The following is a 21,939-nucleotide window of genomic DNA, read 5'->3' as shown; positions in this document are numbered from 1 at the left end:
GATCACAAATAGTTTAATTTTCTAATAGTTAATTAATTAAATTAGAGTATAAATGAAATACATTTCGATTAGATTTTAGAACCCTTCTCATCTAGAACACCAATTTATTGAACGATTTTATGGTTTCTATTAATGTTGAATTTATTGAAGAAACCTTTCAAATTAACGGTAGGAGAAAACAAATGATTTATTATTAAGTGACAAATGATAAAATTATCCCTTATTTAACAGTAAAAAAACTTACTTTGAAAGGGTAAAATCGGACTAAAGTTGATGTATTTATTTATATTTTTAAAATTAGATTTCATATCATCTAAATTAGAAAAAAGAAAAAAAGAACTTTGAAGATTAAACTGGCAATTAAAAAATTAATAGAAGATACGAATAATCAAGCTTTCAAATTTCATTTTAGAATTGTAAGTAAAGTTATAAAATGAAGTTTAAAAAAGGTTAATTTACATAAATATAACAAAAAATCGAAAATATTTACAGCCTATATAACAAAATGTAAAAACCCATGAAGCCGGTAAAATATTTTCATAAGTTTCAGATTTGTTCTTAAATATTGCGAATGATTCGTTATTTCTTTTTCTTCTTCTTCTTTCCGATTTATTCATCTTCTCTTCGAGATTCTATTTCTTCTATCTTTCAACAGTTTATTCTTCTATTTAAATATCTTATTTCATCTTCACAAGACATGATTTTACGAAGTTACTTCATCTTCCTCATATTTGAGTATATCAGAATCATTTAAATATCATTTTGACATGGTCTAAACGATCATTTACCATTGTAAACACGATCGTTTACCATGCTTAACGCGATCGTTTAAATTTGAAGTCATTTTCCCATCGTTCAAAACGAAGTACATGATCGTGTTGGCATGATCTAAACGATCGCATACTATAGTTAACACGATCATTTAGCATGATCAACACCATCGTTTAAATTTGAAGTTTTTTTTCCCATTGTTAAAAGGAACTACATAATTGTGTATCATGACCTAAATGATAGTAGATCATTCGTTTAGACTGTAATACACGATCGTCTAAAAGAAGTTTACTCATGTGCCTAAAGCCGATTAATCATTTGTTGATTGAGGGATTTTTGGTATTTTCCTTTGTGGGCCTATGTGTTTTTTTTGTTTTTAGAATTGTTTTATACAATGTAAATATTTTATCGATTTTTCATATTTTTTAATATATTTTTGAAAGAACCCCTCTAGAAAATGATAATAAAAATTTATAGAGAAAAAACAAATATTTTGAAAATAAAAGATAAATAATTAAATTTTAGAATCCGAAACAAACATTTAACTTACAATGTTTAAGAAAGATTTTATAAATCGTAAAGTACCCATAATTAAAAGAAAAACATGGATAATTTTTAATACACTTATCAAATTGATACATGGGTGAGAGAGAAAGTATTATATGTGTGTGTTTTTTATAAAAATAAAAAACTAGAAAATAAAGACAGGTAAGATAAAAAAAAAAAAAAAAGTAGTGTACAAATAAGATTTAGTTATTTTCACATATTCTAATATATTTTTCTCATGAGAAAATTCTATATTTATTACATACATTGGTTGTGGGTATATTTGAAAATTTAGGATGCAGTGAGAGAATAAATAATTTACTTTATTAATTTGTTTTTGGTTTGCTTATTACATTGTAGTCTTGGTAGCCAATAGTTTGAGTGACAAGAATGAGTTTTAAACAAATTTGTAAGCTTGATTTGCTAAATTATATTTATAGCATGCTTTGAGTTAAAGTATTTTGAATATACTAGATTCATAAATGATTTACAAAGTGCGAGTTTCGAGTTTAGAAATGAGTTATGAGCAAGCATGTTTGAGCTAAGTTTCTAAAACATTCAAGTTTGAGAAATGTTTCTTTAAACATGAGATTTATTTGAATGCTGAGTTTCTAAAAGTATTTAAGTAAAAAATTGTTTAAGCAAAGCTAGATTTGAAACTTTCTTGATGCATGAGATTTGTATAAGCATGCTACTTTAGTTGAATTAAAGTTTAGTATGAGATTGATGAGGATGTTTTAGTCTATAGTTGAGATCTACTGAGTCATAGTAACTCTACGGGGAAGTTATCCTATGCATAGAGGTCCAAGTGATGAGGGCGCTCAGTAGGGGCCTAAAATTTCCATCACCGAGACTAAGTAGGTGAGGGCTTCTAAGGATGCCTAGATTTTCCATCTTATAGTAGCTATAATGAGATAAGACACTACTGAAGCTTAGAGTATCGTCTTATAGTCATATAGAAAGTTCAGGGTATAGTAAGAAAGAAAAGATGAAAGTTTAAAAGATAAGTTGTGAGGAAATGAGTTTGCTTTGCTAAGTTTATTTATTGCTATAGATTTATAAACATGTTTTGCTTTAGAAAAGTTGTCACCCACGGACCTTTATAGCTCACTGTTCAATGTTTTATTTTCCTTACAGTTAGATATTGTGGTTCATGTGCCTGACTACATTCCACCTACTTTACTAATTAAAAAGTTGGTTTTTACTTTTGCGTATGATTCACTTCTTTGCATGCATTTTTGGTATATAAATAATTAGTAAAGGACCTAGTACTTCGTGTCTATAATAGGCTCGTAAAGATCTTTTGAGTTGAGCTTGTTCAAATTTAGTTTTTGTATTGTTGGGACTCTGGATTTATTTATGCCTATATAGGACTTGCTTAACAGGCTTTCCAATTGATGGGTGAATCTGAAGATGATTTGTAAAGTTTATATTCTTCACATTTTAGATATTTTTTGAAGTTGTATGTTTTTATAAGACATAGTTTTAAGTTGAGGTTAAACAAGGTTGATAGGTATTGATAGAAGGAGAAGGATGTTGGTTGACTTGACGTCGTCGTTCGGCCCTAGAAAGGAGGGACTTCAGGATGGTGTGTGCCAACTCCCACTATTAATCACAACATCACACAGTATGGTTTGTATAAGGCAACATGTATGAAATATATTCTCTCTGGTTCATTAAATCATCCTCCTACATGTGGTACTTAAGGGTATTTTAGTGATTATGGACGACCGTGAAGTATCTTCCCCTTCTTCCTTGAACTCCTTAAATTTTTTGTTGCTTCATCATCTTCACTCATATCTCAGTGACTATCTACTCCTCTAATGATTATTGTTTTTTTATTAGGACATTCTTTATTTATGTACTCCACTCCTTGAAATTTTCGGCACTTAAGGTCTGTATTTCTACATGTTTGTGCCTCCACCCTTTGGTTTTGTTTTTAACGAGGATTTTGCTTTATCTTTAGGTTTATCACTTTCTATCTTGGCTTCAAGTTCAGAATCTATAGGTTTGTCACCATGTTCCCAAGAAGTTGAATGTGAATTGTTTTTAAAAGTGTACCTTGATTTCGCCTCTAAAATTGCTTTTCTCCCTTTTCTACAAGATGCACTAATTTTTCCATATCCTCACACTCTTGCATTTCAACATGTTCAACCATATCAATATTTAAACCTGGCCATAGTGTTCTCTTCATCTTCATCCATGTCCAATTTTTCCATCAACCTCTCCACCTCTTATAAATAATCATAATCTATACTCTTACTCCCTTGACATAACGCCTAAAGTCATTGTGAACAATCTCTCATGTAATGTTTTGGCACAAACCGACTCTTCATGAGCTCTCTCAATTTTAGTCATGTCTTCACTGGACCCTCCTGACACCTCCTCCTCTTAGAACACACCTTATCCCATTATGTTTGTGCATACCCTTTCAAATGTGTAATAGAGATAGTTACTTTCTTCTCTTTAGAAAGATTGTTACCATGAAAGATATATTCTGTCTCATGTTCCCATGTAAAAAGTCTTCAGGATCAGGCATGCCTTGAAATTTTGGAAATTTAAATTTAATGTTTCCAAAACCTTGATTTCATGGTTGTTTTCTCTTCTACCTTTTAGTCTTCTATTGTGAAAACCTCCCCTTCCTCTAGAACGACCATGTCGCTCCCATGATATCCTAACTCATCTATAACAGGCCGCCAGAGTCAGATTCATTTTGCACTAAATCTTCTTTCTCCTCAGGATGCCTCATAACCTATCTCCTTACTTAAGATCATTCACTAATTTGTAACCTTTGTTGTATTTTGTCTAACCTCACATTGATTAAAGACTCCAAGTGGTGCATTGTTGAGTTTTATGTCCTAAAACTCGTAGATAGTAAATATAATCAATTGACTGTCATTAATAAAGTGTTTTATTATTATAATTTCAATAATTGTTATTGAATGTATTATTATTTTTGTCTTAATAACCTAAATCCAATAAACTAACATCCTAAGTTGTTTGATGAGTCTTGAACAGTATGTAAAGACATACGGGGATCAATGTTCAAGATCAGCTTAAAGGGTCTATTGTATAGGGTTAAGGTTGGGTACCTTATCCTGTTCACACTATGGATACGACTCACTTTGTATTTGATACAAACACATTGATCCAACGTGTTCATGTATGCGACATGCGAGTGAGGGTATCCTATGCAATGAGTTTGCATAAGACTGGACCACGAAATAGTAATCACTAGATGTAACTCCGTTAACTAGTTGGATTTCTATTTCATTAGGATGACCTAGGTGACTTAGTCTTAATCTTGAGTGTATTATGAACTCTTGTTTGCGAGGGATTGTCCTTTGATTTGTACACGTGAGAGTGGCCAAATTGCCGACTCAATATGCTTATCATTTTGGGGACAAGACCGAGTGGGGAGCTGCGAACATAATCACACAAGATGGAATTCACTCCTTCCCACCTTTAGGGTAAGTAAATAAGTGTTCCCTTAAATGGTGTCTCCGGGACTTGAACAAAGGGCTCTACCCTCTGTATGGCACGAGAGGGGTTTCTGTTTAGTGGTTGGACCATAAACAGGTTGTTCATTAGAAGAGCATTGATATTTAAGGACTAGAGGTAACCCAGGGGTAAAATTGTAATTTGGCCCAACTGGTGTTACGAACACTTGTGAAGGACTAACTTACTGATATTGGTCTATATCCGTGGATGCAGAAATATATCTACAGTGAGAAGAGTTCAGTTGTGAGTCTTTAGTGGAGTGTACACACAGTTAACGAATATTGATTAATGTAGTTAATGAGTTTAGCTAATTAATCTCATATCGTAGTAGCTTCTGATCTGTAGGTCTATTGGATCCCCTTTCTAGCTCATAAAGAATAATGAGATTTATTTATATTGGTTGTAATTTGAAATGTTCAAATTTACTTTGGGAATTAATATAATGTATATTGATATATTATAATATAAAGTTTATATTTTAATTAAACTTTATTATATAAATTTAATTTTGGATATGATTCAAAATTTAATTACGAGAGAATAAAATATTTGAATAAGTTCAAATATTAGTTTAATTTGAATTAGATTCATATTAAAACTATAAGTTAAATTTTAATGTGTATATGATACATATTAAAACTATAGGTTATGAGAGAAATTTATATTTGAATATGATTCAAATTATGGATTAAATTAAATATAAGATATTTAATTTAGAAATTAATTAATTGGAGAATTAATTAATAATTTAGTTTAATTTGATTTAATTAAATTTGATTTAATTAAATTAAAACTATAGGTTATGTAACGCCGCAACAATTTAGACTTTTTCATTTTATTATCTTAAGTGTGGTTATTGAAATTTTGAATTTACTTAAGAAGACTTGATTAATTATGTTTTGATTTTGTGATTTACTAAGTTTTAAGGATTATATTCATTTTATTTGGAGGATAAAATATTGGTAGAATTATTGTGGTAAATAAAGATATTTGGGTTGAGGAGAGAGAGAATTGATTTTTGTTAAAGGTAGTGGTGATATATTATTTGGAAAAAGAAAAAGAAAGAGAAGGGATTGATGTGATTGGTCGAAATTAAAGAGAGAGAGTGTGAAGATTTTGGGGAAAGGGAGTAAAGTAATAAAATAAAGCAAAATAAAATAAAATAAAAGGATTTATTTTATTTAAATTGGGCATTGGGATGTGCAATTAATGCACCATCATCATCTTCACCAAGAAGGAGAAAAAAATCCTAGACCTAAACCGCCGTCGCCGCCGCCTCTCCCTTCTCCGCCAGTCGCCGCCGTCGGGCGTCCGTCGCAGATCAACCTGAGCTGGTAGCTGAGTCGATCGACACCCATCCGAGCCACCACTCTCGCAGATCAGAAGTCGACCCGCATTTCCCCAGCCGATTCCTTCTGTCGTCCGCCGTGCCCCAGCCAAACGCCACCACCGTGAAGTTCGCCGGTCGCCGCTATCGTCGTCGCCTATCCAGTCGATCGTCCCGAGCGAGCCAAACGCCACCCGCGACCACAGCCAATCCAAACAGCCGAGTAAAGATTGATCCGCTTCGCGCTGCCACCTGACCCGAGCGTCCAGCCGCCCCGCGCCCACTCCACCCACGCCCGCGTGCAAGCCGCGCCGCGTACACCTGCAAGTTGCGCCCGCGTGCAAGCCGCGCCAGTGCCCTTCTTCGCGAGTCGATTCCAAGCCGAGCCGATGCCTGCCTTCAAGCTGAGCAAGATCTCTACTTTTCCAGCCGAGCCGCCAAACCCTTTTGATCCACCTAGCCTTTTTCCGGTCCTTTGCACATATTTTGGTAAGTCAAATGGGTTTTTTAGCATACCCAGCCAAGACTTGAATTTTTAACCTAAATAATGTAATTTGGATTAAATTAAATTATTTCTCTTAAGGAACATCTTGGACCAATTGATTTTGGAGCGTTGGATTTCTTCAGTAAGGGCTCAAGCGTTGCAACCTCGACCTAGGGTAAGTCATCTCAACTACATTTTTGGGTCTTGGGTCATTTGGTAAATTAATTATGAAAATTGGCGTTATTATACATTTAGGACCTCGCTGCTTGAAAAGCGCATTTTCTTGCTGTTAAAACTCATTGAGCAAAGCTCCAGGTAAGAGATTTTTACTACTAGCTCTACGACTAGAATCATGAGACCGCATGCATTCCTAGTTATGCACGTTGAGGACTAGACTGTATAACAATATGTTAATTAATGAGGGCATGATGTGAGTGATGATGTGACTTGATATGATGACGTGGCTTGTTATGACTTTATGTTTGGATATTGTGATGAGATGTGACATGATGATTAGACCGATATGATTACGAGATGATGTCATGTTATATGTATGCTATGGTTAGGGTACCTGTTAGCTTAGCCTATTAGAGTCGTACCTACATGGGTGTCCTTCGGGATCACCACCTATTTAGGACTGCATAGTCCCACGGGACCGCCAGTCTGGCATGGATATAGATATGATTCGAGTGATTCGACAGAATCCTCGCAGCCCGATTGTCTTAGCGTTTCCTCCGGGTTCGCTACAGACCAGTATGTCCTGGGTGCTCCCTCGGAACACCGAAGACCAGATTCTGTTCCTATGGGAGTGCATGTTGCACGTGTTCGGAAACGTGCCAGTTATTGGGTACTTTTTTTCACGACTCTAATAGGAAGTTAACAGGCACCTAGTGGGACTAGTAGTGGGTCCCTTACTGAGTATTTTATACTCACTCTTTCCATATCACATTTTTCAGGTAGAGGTAGGGGTAAGGGCAAGGGCAAGCTGGCGGGCGACCAGAAGTGATCGTGCCGAGCCATACGAATTTCTGCTTCCGCTCTACACCCCGTTTTAACTTTTAGTACTTGAGTTTTATTATTTTTTATTTACTATTTCGTTTCTTTAAAAGTAGATAGGATCCGAGTAGGATTTTAATATTTGTTTACATTTCGCACATTACCCTGATTTGGTTTTTGAATAAATAAAATTTTGAGGTTCTGTTCGTTTTAGGCAAACTTTATAACTTTAATTATGTTATTTACATTTAGTAATGACTTCGACTTAGTATAAGGAGTTGGGTCGTTACAGGTTATGCGATAGATATTCATTTAAATATGATTTAAATGAAAATATTAATTAAATATGATTCAATTAATTATTAAATTAATTATTTATTTAATTAAATTAATTAATTAGTTTAATATATATTAATTTAATAATTATTATTAAGTTAATAGGGAACGTGGGTGGTTTTTGCACGTTCCCATTTATTATCTCCAACTTCCCACTTCTTCCTTCTTTGCGTAACAATCACAACAGTGAGTTATGCGAAAAAGACTCTCCATTCTCTCTAAAAAAATTCTCTCCATTCCCTTATTCCAATTATTGGTTCCTACAAACCATCTCTTGAAGAGAATAGAAAGGTTTCCAAGTGGTGGTGCCCAAATTGGTGATTGGTAGATTCAGAATTGTCAACGAGCGTAAGTTTTCTTCTCTGTATTTTTTATTCAAAGCATGTTTAACCAGAAAAATTAATTTTGTAATTTTTTGCCAATGTATTGGTAATTTTAAGGTTCCAATTAAAATTGGGTTTCTGTAATTTTTCGCTGTAAAGGGTTTTCATCCCTTCAATTGGTATCAGAGCCAGGTTAATTTTAATTAAGAATTTTAAAAATTTACATTGGTTAAGTGGAATGTCTGCATTATGAATGTGGTTTTTGCAATTGAATGTTTCTGTAATTTTGGCCATAGATTTACTGTTTTGATAAGATCAAAATGTAAAGGCCCCTGCATTTTTAGGCATTTTAATTTGTAAATCTGTAATTTAGAGTCCAATTTTTGGATTCGGTGTGTTTTCCTGAGTTTTTTGACACCAAATTTGCCCAAAACGGACAATCGGAAGGCCATGAACGGGAGTTTTTTCGATTCTGTACGAAAACGGAAGCGAAAAAAAAATTCCGCGTCTGGAGGTTGAAGAAGGGATGACGTCATCGTGACGTCATCGACTGTACGGACGGCTCCTCGGCTCGGCTCGGCTTGTACTGATGGCTCGCGGCTCGACGACACTTGTATGGACGGCTTGCTGTACGAACGCTTGCGGCTTGGCTCGCTGTACGGACGGCTTGCGGCTTGGCTCGTTGTACGGACGGCACGGCTCGGCTCGGTTCGGCTCCGATTTTTTCATATGGTGCCGATTCAGGCGGTTTTGGGCCGGTTCTTCATATTTTCACTACAAGAAATCTGGCCTTTAATGTCACTTGACGACCGACATTTTTGCGAGCGTTATTAAAGGGCTTTAATGTCGGTTGGGCTTTAATGTCGGTTGGGCTTTAATGTCTGTTTATAACCGACATTAAAGACATCTTTAATGTCGGTTATAAACCGACATTAAAGGCCTTAAATGTCGGTTATAAACCGACATCTTTGAAGGTGTTATTGAAGGCCTTTAATGTCGGTTCATCTTTAATGTTGGTGGATAACCGACATTAAATATGTCTTTAATGTCGCTTATGATACATCTTTAATGTCATTTTTCCACCGACATTAAAGCTGTCTTTAATGTCGTTTTTAACCGACATTAAAGCTGTCTTTAATGTCGTTTTTTCAAATTTATTTTTATTAAATCCTTTCATTATTGTCCATTTTGTATGACACCAAATAGTTAAAAATGAAATCTTTTACTTGTACATATACAAAATGAAATCTTAATAATGTGTACATTTATATACAACACTGGCTCCTAACACAAAGAAATTATGAAGCTTAATTATTACACCGATCATCCTTTGAAAAAAAAAAGAAAGAAAAAGAATATATTGAGAGAGCAATAACTAAAACTTCAACTAATAGTAAACTAGAACGCTTCACAAATGACCAACTTCAAGATCTTGTCATAAAGATGAGGGTCTGGCTAATTGTACTCACTTGCAACCATTTCTTCTATTGCAATCATTTGTTTAGTGATAGCTCCCTGTAAAAGACATCAAGATGGTTCAATTAAGTAACAATGTTATGACCTAGTTGCTAGTAGAAATATTCACATTTGATTACTAATTAATAAAGTAAAGGGTTGGTTACCAAACATAACTTTTATTGTGCAATGCGGAAGGGTCTGAGGGTGGTTAGATGGATCGATGGCAACAATCGGAATATGCAAAAGAACCCAAAACTTTTTTTTGAAGGAAATTAAAAACATGAGTTAGCATAAATATTTCCATTTCTCATTATCAATAAATTAAATTAAGAGACTAAAAACTCACTCCTCGATAAACTACATTAACTAAAGCAACAATCATTATAGCTATTTAAGTAAATCATAAGAGAACTGAAGATGACGATTGACTATATTAGTTGAAAATCAAGAAAAATAAAAAACTTCAGACTTACATGTATTTATCATAGCAATGAAACTCACCAATCTTGGGAAACATCCATCTTCCATCAGCAAAAGGATGTGCAGGATACCTGTAAAAGGTCCCTTTATATAAGCCCTCAAGCACCACCTTTGAAGTTCCCGTTTAAATATCAATAATTATTATAAAAGTACCTAAGCTCTCCAAAAAGGCCAAGACCAATGCTTTTCCTGTATCAAATCTCCAACTAAGTGACCAAAATTTTTAACAAAGTGGAATATGAAGTCTTCATAGCACTGGAAAGCATATCGTGACTATAAAATAGAACCACAAATCAGAGGTAAAGATATGATCACATTCGAAAAGAGTTTGTGGGATTACAACATCAATCGAACTTTCAGCACAATGATAGTACAACAGGATCAAAATGAAGAAAAAAAATTTTGAGATCATAAAAGTTAATTCTTACGGACCATTCTTTTTATAAGTACTTGAACACTTTGACTTGTACTGATCATTCTTTTTATAAGTATTCAAACGTTTTGGCTTGTACTTGAAATGGAGTAGACAAGCCACCTGCAGACAACTCAAGTTTTGAGAAATAGTCACCACCATAATAGTCTTTCCATTGCCAAACAAAAGAACCAACATAAAGTCACCACCAAAACAGTTTTTTCTTCACATAATTAAACTTCCCGCTTTTCTAAATTGTTAAACTAAGTATTTGAAACAACACCACAAAAAAAAAATATATGTCCAAGTTATTATATTTTTTCTTCACATAATTAAACTTCCCACTTTTCAAATACTTAGCATAATGGTCCAAGTTATTATTGATAAACATAAGTACACTATTGACCTTCAAATATCTTTACTCTTTTTCCTTATTAGGTTTGAGATTACTGTTACATCTCCAACCGTACCACTTTTTTTAAATATAATTTAAAATATTTTTATATAAATTTCAAATTCTTGTTTTAAACATGATTAAAGGGAAGTTCACGAAGAGATACTTACTATGGATGGCAGAGATGGCTGGAAAACAATTATCTACAAAAATACTACCCTCTAACCATTACATAACAAATGTGGAGGAATTCAAATAAGAACAAAATAGCACTTTCACATCCATGTCTTATTGGTTTGTAGTTTTATAACAATTTGTTTTTCCTTTTCTTCCTAAAAAATATTCACATATTTGGTAGTCATCTACGCAACCCCCCTTTCCATCTTTCCATTTTTCTTATTTTTTACAATTATTGACATTTTCATCTATATCATTTTGCTCAGTACTACTCCCGTACTCTTCTTCTGCTTAATTACCCCTACCTATTTCTAGCTTCCTTTGACATTATTATTATTCAGTATATATATATATATACAAATCTTTTGTTGCATGAAGCATATAATGAATTATAAGCTACACTTTCATTTTAAGTAAAGGATAACCGATAACCCAAACATTTTAGACCTTAAAGTTCCAAATTGTCATTTAGCCTTTAATATTTTATATTTTATATTCTATAAAACCAGAATGTAACATATTTTCTTAAACAATAAAAAATGACTTAGTTCAACCAGTTTTTTCAATTTTTGCTTGTTGTGCACATGAATCAAATATAAGCAGGCATGAAATCCATAATTGATAAACTGATATTCTTTGTAAAAAAAATAGTGAAATTCAAATAAGCAAATGAAAATAGGATAGAATTCACTTGAATTAATTGATAAACTAATAGTTACCTTTTAAGGATCAGAACTCTGGCTTGAGAAATTTCATCATGTCTAAGCCATATATAATGGGAGGAGTGAGGTTTATCAAGAAATTGGTAGTAGCTAGTACACATTCTTCCCAAAATTTCATAGGTACCCTTTCTGGAACAAAAGAGACCGAGCAACATTAAGGAGATGCTAATGTATGTGTTCAACCATAGAGTTTTGTTCAGGTCGTCCAACAACCAATAGCTGATGACAACACCTTGAGATTGGAAAATGACCAACATCAAAGAGATGCTAATTTGATTTAGTGTTCTAAAACAATTTTAAAAAATTTAGATAATAAATGCACAAAAAAATATATGTTAAAAAAACACGAAAAACTAAATTGCCAATCAAACGAATCTTCTTAACCAAACATGTGTTTGATTTGAGACAGAGATGCTGTTATAAATCTGAATTTTGTATGCTCATGTATATACAACAGAAAGATATTTGCGAACCAAATTATTCACCTTCTTCAAATCTACTTGAAAATAAAAACTTAAAACTATGAAATTGACAGGATTTATAAAACACACAATTTAAATTCGTATATCAAACACAAAAAAAGACTTTTAAAATGTTCAAACAAGCCAAATTGCCGACTCAATATGCTTATCATTTTGGGGACAAGACCGAGTGGGGAGCTGGGAACATAATCACACAAGATGGAATTCACTCATTCCCACCTTTAGGGTAAGTAGATAAGTGTCCCCTTAAATGGTGTCTCCGGGACTTGAACAAAGGGCCCTACCCTCTCTATGGCACGAGAGGGGTTTCTGTTTAGTGGTTGGTCCATAAACAAGTTGTTCATTAGAAGAGCACTGGTATTTAAGGACTAGAGGTAACTTAGGGGTAAAACGGTAATTTGATCCAGCTAGTGTTACGAACACTTGTGAAGGACTAACTTACTGATATTGGTCTATATCCGTGGACACAGAAATATATCTAGAGTGAGAAGAGTTCAGCTGTGAGTCTTTAGTGGAGTGTACACACAGTTAATGAATATTGATTAATGTAGTTAATGAGTTTAGCTAATTAATCTCATATCGTTGTAGCTTCTGATCTGTAGGTCCATTAGATCCCCTTCCTACCTCATAAAGAGTAATGAGATTTATTTATATTGGTTGTAATTTGAAATGTTCAAATTTACTTTGGGAATTAATATAATGTATATTGATACATTATAATATAAAGTTTATATTTTAATTAGACTTTATTATATAAATTTAATTTTGGATATGATTCAAAATTAAATGACGAGAGAATAAAATATTTGAATAAGTTCAAATATTAGTTTAATTTGAATTAGATTCATATTAAAACTATAAGTTAAAATTTAATGTGTATATGATACATATTAAAACTATAGGTTATGAGAGAAATTTATATTTGAATATGATTCAAATTATGGATTAAATTAAAATATAAGATATTTAATTTAGAAATTAATTAATTGGAGAATTAATTAATAGTTTAGTTTAATTTGATTTAATTAAATTAATTAAATTAAAACTATAGGTTATGCGAGAGATATTCATTTAAATATGATTTAAATAAAAATATTAATTAAATATGATTTAATTAATTAATTATTTAATTAAATTAATTAATTAGTTTAATATATATTAATGTAATAATTATTATTAAGTTAATAGGGAACGTGGGTGGTTTTCCCACGTTCCCATTTATTATCTCCAACTTCCCACTTCTTCCGTCTGAAGAAGTGGGAATTCTTTGCATAACAATCACAACAGTGAGTTCTGCTAAGAAGACTCTCCATTCTCTCTGAAAAAATTCTCTTCATTTCCTTATTCCAATTTTTGGTTCTCACAAACCATCTCTTGAGGAGAATAAGAAGGTTTCCAAGTGGTGGTGCCCAAATTGGTGATTGGTAGATTCATAGTCGTCAACGAGCGTAAGTTTTCTTCTCTGTATTTTTTATTCAAAGCATGTTTAACCATAAAAAATTATTTTTTGTAATTTTTTGCCAATGTATTGGTAATTTTAAGGTTCCAACTAAAATTGAGTTTCTGCAATTTTCCGCTGTAAAGGGTTTTCATTCCTTCAGTGCATAACTTTCTCATGGAGTCCTTGTATGTGTCCCTTTGGAGCACCTTCGGGTCCCATCCGATAACGTTCTTATTTTATGTTTCTAATTTTTCTAGAAATGAATGTATTTGGTAACGTTCTCTGTTTTTCATTCTCAAAATAATTAGAATGTTTCTAAAGGAGTAGGGAATTTGTGAACGAACAAAAATAATTTCTCCCTTTTCGTTTCTCTTCTTCTCAGATTTCCTTTCGCTCTTTGTGGCTTCTCCATCTTCTCTTTTCTCACTTTTGTCTTCTCTCTTCCAAAAAGGTTTCGTGGCTTCTTCGTCTTCTCTCTTCTCCGACAAGGTCTTCTCTGGTGTTTTTCTTCATTCTCCAGCTACATTCTTCTCAATAGGTGATATTCACTTGTGTTTACACTCAATTTGTACTCTTCTCACAAACATTTGAACTTTTTCTCTACGGTGATAGTCAAGATTTTGCAACCAGAAGAGCAAGCGTGCAACAAATCAATCAAGAATATAATGACTGTCAAATGTCAAATTCAAGAAAGAAAAAAAAAACCAGTTGAAATGCAACAAAAATGAAAACTAGAAATGAAGAACCTAATGTTCGCGATTCAACAAACTAGACAAAAAAGAACTACAAAAAATCATGATATCTAAAATTAAAAATCTAATATCAATATTCAAAGAATTATGCAAGATGGAAAAAGAAAGAGAGACTACTAGACAATAACAATGAGAAAAAGAAACAAAGAATGAAGAATAAAACTAACGACCCTACCTTAAAAAAAAAAAAAAAAAACCAATTCAAATCGTGAAAAAATGAACTTTAAAGACTATAAATTTTCTTATGAAATTTCATCACTTTAAAACCTATGAAAGTTCCGGTAAGGCATGGCCTGTTTGACCTACTTCCAATTTCTTTTTAACTTCTCATCGCCGGCAAATTCTCTTTGGCAATCCTTTTTCGTTTTTCCTATTTCACGAAGAGATGTACGATAATCTCAACTTCTTTTTTCTTTTTTCTTTTTGTCTTATTTCAAATCTCCTTTTTTTTTTCCTAATTCAATCGGGAAGCTTCTTCACAATTATTTTTCAATTCCAACCAACCTCTGGCGGCCTAATCAAATTTAATTAACAGTCAGATGTTTTTTATCAAACAAAACAAAAGCTTAATTAAAAACTAGACTCAATCAATGAAACAATTAAACATATACCAAATCTAGAGTATATGCTATGATATACCAAATAATGGGAAGACCTTAGAGTTTGAAAATTAGGAATCTAATTTGTGAAACCCTCATACCGAATTCTAAAATTTCAAATCAATTTGATAACTTAAGGGAATGGATTAGATTTTGATTATCTCGAAGGCCAAATAAGAAAAACTAGTTCCTCATTCCAAGTTCAAATACTCCATGAGCAAAGTGATCACCTTGAATGTTCTTAGTATGCAAGCCTCAATCAATAATTGCAAAAAGGTTAGTGATGAAACTATGTCTTCTACCATAGAATTTCTATGAATAGAAAAAACCCTAAAACATAGATTATAAAAAACTGATGTGTTCGTTTGTTTTCCTATTTTAAACCCCCACTACACTGAAAAGAAAACATAAAAAGTTCATTCTACCCCTAACTCAAATGAACTAAAACTGAAGGGACGATAAGAAAAATAGTAAAATTAGAGGTTTACTTTGCATAAATGGTAATTTTATTTTTAAATAATAAATGGGAGAACTATGCCTTAAATGTCCTTGCTTAATTGACAAATTCGATTTCTAAATACAATTCTAGCCGAAACCACAAATACCCCTATAATTAATACAAACTATGCACACTCTTAAATATTCTAATTTTCTCCCCAACAAAAATAAACTACCTTCTGGAAAACATCACATCTTCTACATGCAATCACTTCACATTAGAAAACCCTTGAATTTTTCTGAACCTTCTCTTTTCCTTCGAAAAATAAGATCGCTTTCTCCTTTTTTAAACGCTTTCCACCGTCGCTTAAGATACGCGCAGCCATCTTTATTCTCTCATTTTGCGGTGACTTTTAGGATTGCTTTTAACTGACCCTTTTAAGATCGCTTTCCACTTGAGACCGCTTTCCACCGTTTCCTTTTAAGATCACTTTCCACTGGCCTTCGTTCAGGTATGCAAACGTTTGTATTCAACCGTTTGTTTCGTTTTCACCCTTCTGTTCGTTCTTCAACCTTTTTGTTCGTTTTCTACAGGTAGATTGCCAACTATCAGTGAGTATTTTTTGGATTTGTCCCCTATTCTCACATTTTCTGCATGTAGATAAAAAAAATACCTCGTCCTCATATTTTCTTCTTAAGATTTTTTCCCAGTTCTAACATTCTTCAAATTTTCAAATCACTTTCCACCGGCATCTATTTCCGATGTTGTTCTTGACTGGTGTTTTTCTATTTTGAAAATATAGTACTAACTTTTTTTTTCAACTTAAATGTTAAATTTATAGATAGATATATTTATATTTTATTTATTTAATTTAAACTTCCTAAAATAAAGGGCCTAAAATGTGAACAGATATGCCCTCTTTATTTTAAGAAGATTAATTGGGATTTGTTATGTAGTTATAAATATATATTGTCCTTATAAATTTAAACGATCAATAATTCCATTTGCATTCTTCATTTCTAGGTAATTCACTACTCAAATACGGGGCATTTCCAATATCAATAGCAGATACAGTGTCAACGACAACAAGTAGATCATTGTCGGGGAATTTTGATATGACTAACATAATTCAAGACACATCCTTATCATCAACAATCCAAATGAGGTTCGAATTGTTGCAATCAGTCTAGTAAACGATCAACCTAGAGATAAAAAGTTTTGAAATTGGAAAAAGTTTACGTTGGATGTAGTTTACAAATTCTTGAAATGATGATGAAACTGGAACATATACATCAAGGACGCGATAGTCAATATATCAGAAGGATTCAATCCATCTACCATCGAATACGGTCTTCACTTGTTATAAAGCCATCGAAAAAATTCAAAGGGAACACATTTATTGAGTAGTCCGAAAACTAGTAGCTAGATTCTATATAAGAGGGATGTATATGAAATTAAATTATTGTTTCATATATTATACAGACTCCATGCGTTCAATAAAGGGTATCTGTTTTTCTTTTTTACTCTGCTATCCGTTTTCGGTAGCCCTCACGTTTTAGTTTGATGTAGCGGTCGGTTATTAAGAAGATATGGTAGACTAGGGCGAACGAAGAAGATGTATATGACATAATCTTATGAATCTAATCTTAAGAAGACAAAATTAATGATTTTTCATAAATAATTTAGAAAATAAAAATGTTAAAATTAAGAGAGTGTAAACTTAATTTATTATGTGTAAACTTAATTTATTATGTGTGTTTTTTTGTAAATAATTTAGAAAACAAAAAATGATGTTGATTCTTTCCTGCGTTCTTTCCATTTAACAATATCCTTTCCTCCGTTCTTGCCTCAAATTTTCATTTTTGTGGCCATCTGCATTCTTTCATTCGTTCCGGTTGATTGTGAAGATCGTTTTCCACGCATTGCTTTCCATCAAATCTTTTAATTTAGTTTTCCTTAATTTTGACATTTTTATCCTAGTGAATTAATTATTGCATTGTATTTGTCATGATTTTAGGGAGTGTGAAATTTTGAATTTAAACTTAACTAATTTACCAAATATAATTATTTGCATTATATTTACCATGATTTTAAAGAATGATTGGTATCTACGTAAAAATTTGAATCTTTTAAATTATTTTTCGTTAATTTCTTAATGTTTATCCTAATAATTAATTATTACATTATCTTACGCATGATTTTAGGGAGGAATGAATTTTAAATCTATAATTCGAAAAATAAAAAATTGAATATTTGAAGTTATTTTTCGTTAATTTGTTGATTTTTATCGTGATAATTAGGGGATATTGAAACCAATTGAATATGTTTAAGGATTGTTGAAACAATATAACAATTTTTTGATTTAGTTAATAATTATCATAAGTGAGTGTGTTTATAAATATACTGTGATATGTGATATTTTGTTTGATTTTTTGATCTTAACAAATACACTGTATTTGTATATGGACAATTGTTATCCGTGGAGGGTAATTTCGGACAAAAAAAAGTGAAAAAATATTTATGGTAGTTAGTTTTGCCATAAATAAATAAATAGAAAATAACAGTTTGCTATTTTCTTTTTTCTATCCTCATATTTGCTATTTACACGGATTCTCCATAAATATATATGGATCGAATAATAAAAACCAAAAAACAAGGTACGTTTTTTCTAAAATAAAATAAATTACAAAGCTCAATTGGTTTCATCTCGTAGTAGTGTCGATAGACTCCAATTATAAATATTTTGATCAATTGTTGCTACCTGAATTTTCTCAATTGAGTTCGCTTCCGTGTGAGAATTTGATGGTAACGAAACATGTGATTGATCCTGGAGGTAAGACAAGAAATAGTAGTGAATATGTCTATGACAATATATATGAACTAGATTATGGAACAATGAGTAGATTATGACATATTTTGAAACTGTTGAGATAAATAAAGTAAGACACTGAAAACTAAACTAAAGTAAACTAGATTATTTGAATTGGAGTGGTTTGACAAAATGGAATCAACCATATCACACAGAAATTTGAGTGAATAGACCGTTTAAACTAAAATGAACCATTTGCCATTGATTTGTGTTAAGTTGAGCTTCGACTGAATCTGAAGTGAATTACAAGGAACACACAAATTTTAACAAACATATATAATCCACAAACCACCAAAGATGAACTCAACGAACGACTAATGAATAAGGACAAATGATTTAGATCCACTAAAGGAGAAGTAGTGCTCCTTCTTGAAAATCTAAAAAAGAAAAAAAAGAAAAAGAAAATGATGTATGGAAAGTCCTAAATCAGTCTTATTGGAATGCATGTACGATAACAACAATAAAACTAGTATAAATTTAACTACCTTTATTTATACAACTTTTAAGAATCATGTAGATGTAGATTTGAATTTAAACTAATATGAACTACCAAAACATTAAAAAATAATTTACTACTTTGCAAATGACACATTAAATCTTGGAATAAACCTCAATTGAGTTCAAACAAAAACACCCACCGTTCTATTTATCATTATCGTACCATTTTTAAGCAGTGGAGAAAGCAAATTGAGCGACCGATATTCACTCTCAAGTCGCTATCAGTTATCACCACCATTAATTGGCGAGAGAATATGGAGTCATCTTCCAACTGTGGACACTGCCAAATTCCCAATCTTCTCAAATTCCTCTAATATCCATCTCTTAGAGAACAGTGGCCGGCGAAGTCAGTTCGTCAAATTTGGGACTGCCCAAAATCTCTCCACATCCCTCCTATTCACTGGAACCAAATGGACATCCTTTGCGTTCTCAGGTTCGCCTCCAAACAGACCCCCTCTTATTGTTTTAACCATTGATTTTCATTGAATTTATCCCTGTTCTTCTAAAGTTTTTGGGGATTTCTTGGAATTTTTCTGCACCCCATTAGGATTCTTCGTCTATTGGTTCGTGTTTTTTGAGGTTTCTGGATATTGGGTATCTGTGGGGATTCCCGTTTTAGCTTTGCTGAAAATTCTGTTTCTGTTGCTCTGTCGTTTCAATAGTTTGGGCTCTGAGAGTTTTGTGTTGACCTTTTAGTAAATCCATGGATACTTTGCTTAAAATCAATAACAAGTATGGTTTTCTAAAACCATTACATGGGGTTTCAGAAAAATTGAGTGGTGTGAGGGGTACAAAGTTTCATGGTCAGGAATTTGGATTTGGTCAAAGAAAGGGTCGTCTGAAATTGAGGAAAGGGGGTTGTGTTGGTGTGAGAAATAGTGCTCTTTTGGAGCTTGTTCCTGAAACCAAGAAGGAGAATCTTGAGTTTGAACTTCCTATGTTTGATCCTTCGAAGGGCCTTGTTGTCGATCTCGTGGTTGTGGGTGGTGGCCCTGCAGGGCTTGCTGTTGCACAACAGGTCTCAGAGGCAGGTCTTTCAGTTTGTGCAATTGACCCATCCCCCAAGTTGATTTGGCCCAACAATTATGGGGTTTGGGTGGATGAATTTGAGGCCATGGATTTGCTTGATTGTCTTGACACGACTTGGTCCGGTGCTGTTGTGTTCACCAATGAACAATCAACAAAAGATCTTTCTCGACCTTATGGGAGGGTTAATAGAAAGCAGCTCAAGTCAAAAATGTTGCAGAAATGCATTTCCAATGGTGTTAAGTTCCATGAAGCTAAAGTTATTAAAGTTATACATGAGGAGTTCAAATCTTTGATAATTTGCAATGATGGAGTGACCATTCAAGCTGCCATTGTTCTTGATGCTACTGGCTTCTCTCGATGCCTTGTCCAATATGATAAGCCCTACAATCCAGGCTACCAAGTAGCTTATGGGATTTTAGCTGAGGTGGAGGAACATCCATTCGACGTTAACAAGATGGTCTTTATGGACTGGAGGGATTCACATCTGAACAATAATATGATTTTGAAGGACCGAAATAGCAAAATTCCTACATTTCTTTATGCAATGCCCTTTTCATCAAATCGGATATTTCTAGAAGAAACTTCTCTGGTAGCTCGACCGGGATTACAAATGAGCGATATCCAGGAAAGAATGGAGGCAAGATTGAAGCACTTGGGAATAAAAGTGAAAAGCATTGAAGAGGATGAGCATTGTGTCATCCCAATGGGTGGACCGCTGCCAGTTCTTCCTCAAAGAGTTGTTGGAATTGGTGGAACAGCAGGGATGGTGCACCCTTCAACTGGATATATGGTAGCAAGAACTCTAGCAGCGGCACCTATTGTTGCTAGTGCAATAGTTCGATGCCTTGGTTCAGATGGACGTTTCAGGGGTGATGCGATATCCTCTGAAGTTTGGAAAGATCTATGGCCCATTGAAAGGAGGAGACAGAGGGAGTTTTTCTGTTTTGGGATGGATATCTTGTTGAAGCTGGATCTAAAGGGTACAAGAAGGTTTTTTGATGCATTTTTTGATCTCGAACCTCGTTATTGGCATGGATTCTTGTCATCACGACTGTTTCTTCCCGAGCTGTTACTCTTTGGGCTTTCCTTATTCTCTCACGCATCTAATGCCTCCAGGCTTGAAATCATGGCAAAGGGAACTCCATCTTTGGTAAACATGATCGGCAATCTGGTAAAGGATAGAGACTGAGATGAATATAGAGTTACTGTGTTGTAAGCTAATCATCATACTGATGCAAGTGCATTATCACATTTACTTCTGCTGATGATTGTTCATAAGATTATGAGTTAGCCATTTATCTCTTTACCGTGTTAATCCTAGTTCACACCTCATATAGTTTCTCGTAAAAGAGAAGTGCTTCAAAAGTCACCTGTCAACATATATACATTATACATATGTACGTGCTTGAGACCACATCGTTTTATGCGCAATAATCTTTGTAAATACCATAAAAGACCTAACAGACTAGGATAGTGTTGATTTCTTCATTATGTTCAGTGAATAGCCGGAACATTGAGGGATTTCTAAAGAAATATTAAGGGAATCAATCTTGTTCATCTTTGTTCTTTCCATTAGATGCACCATTTTTTTCTAGTGTAAACTCTCTGAAAACATGACTTTATTAATGTTATATGGAGATAAAAATGATGGGAAATGGCTCTATGCAGATGGCTTTTCTCATAATTACCTATCTGAAGGTTTGGACTTGGGATTAGTATGATTGTGAATTTTGTTGTTTTTGTGTTGAAGTTTCCTTGATATTGATGTAGCTGTTCCACAGATGTCTAGCATGTGAAATTATGTCAGACGACGTGATTGGAGTGATCGGCATCTATAGAAAGCCTTCCTATAGCATGTCTGAAATGTTCCTGCCCTACCACCATACAGATTCATGGTGGAGGT

At 33.2% G+C, this 21,939-nt stretch overlaps 1 protein-coding gene across 1 annotated transcript; it reads left to right on the top strand.

The window, feature by feature from the left end:
- The first annotated feature begins 19,489 nt into the window (after positions 1 to 19,489).
- On the top strand, positions 19,490 to 21,336 carry LOC103497264 (lycopene beta cyclase, chloroplastic). The gene is given in 1 exon segment (NM_001328461.1): positions 19,490 to 21,336. A coding segment is annotated over 1 exon segment (1,515 nt). The 5' UTR covers positions 19,490 to 19,710; the 3' UTR covers positions 21,226 to 21,336.
- The last annotated feature ends 603 nt before the right edge of the window (positions 21,337 to 21,939 follow it).

The sequence above is a fragment of the Cucumis melo genome, chromosome 8, assembly GCF_025177605.1.
Source record: "Cucumis melo cultivar AY chromosome 8, USDA_Cmelo_AY_1.0, whole genome shotgun sequence".
NCBI lineage: Eukaryota > Viridiplantae > Streptophyta > Magnoliopsida > Cucurbitales > Cucurbitaceae > Cucumis > Cucumis melo.
This window is presented reverse-complemented; position numbering and strand designations above follow the sequence as displayed.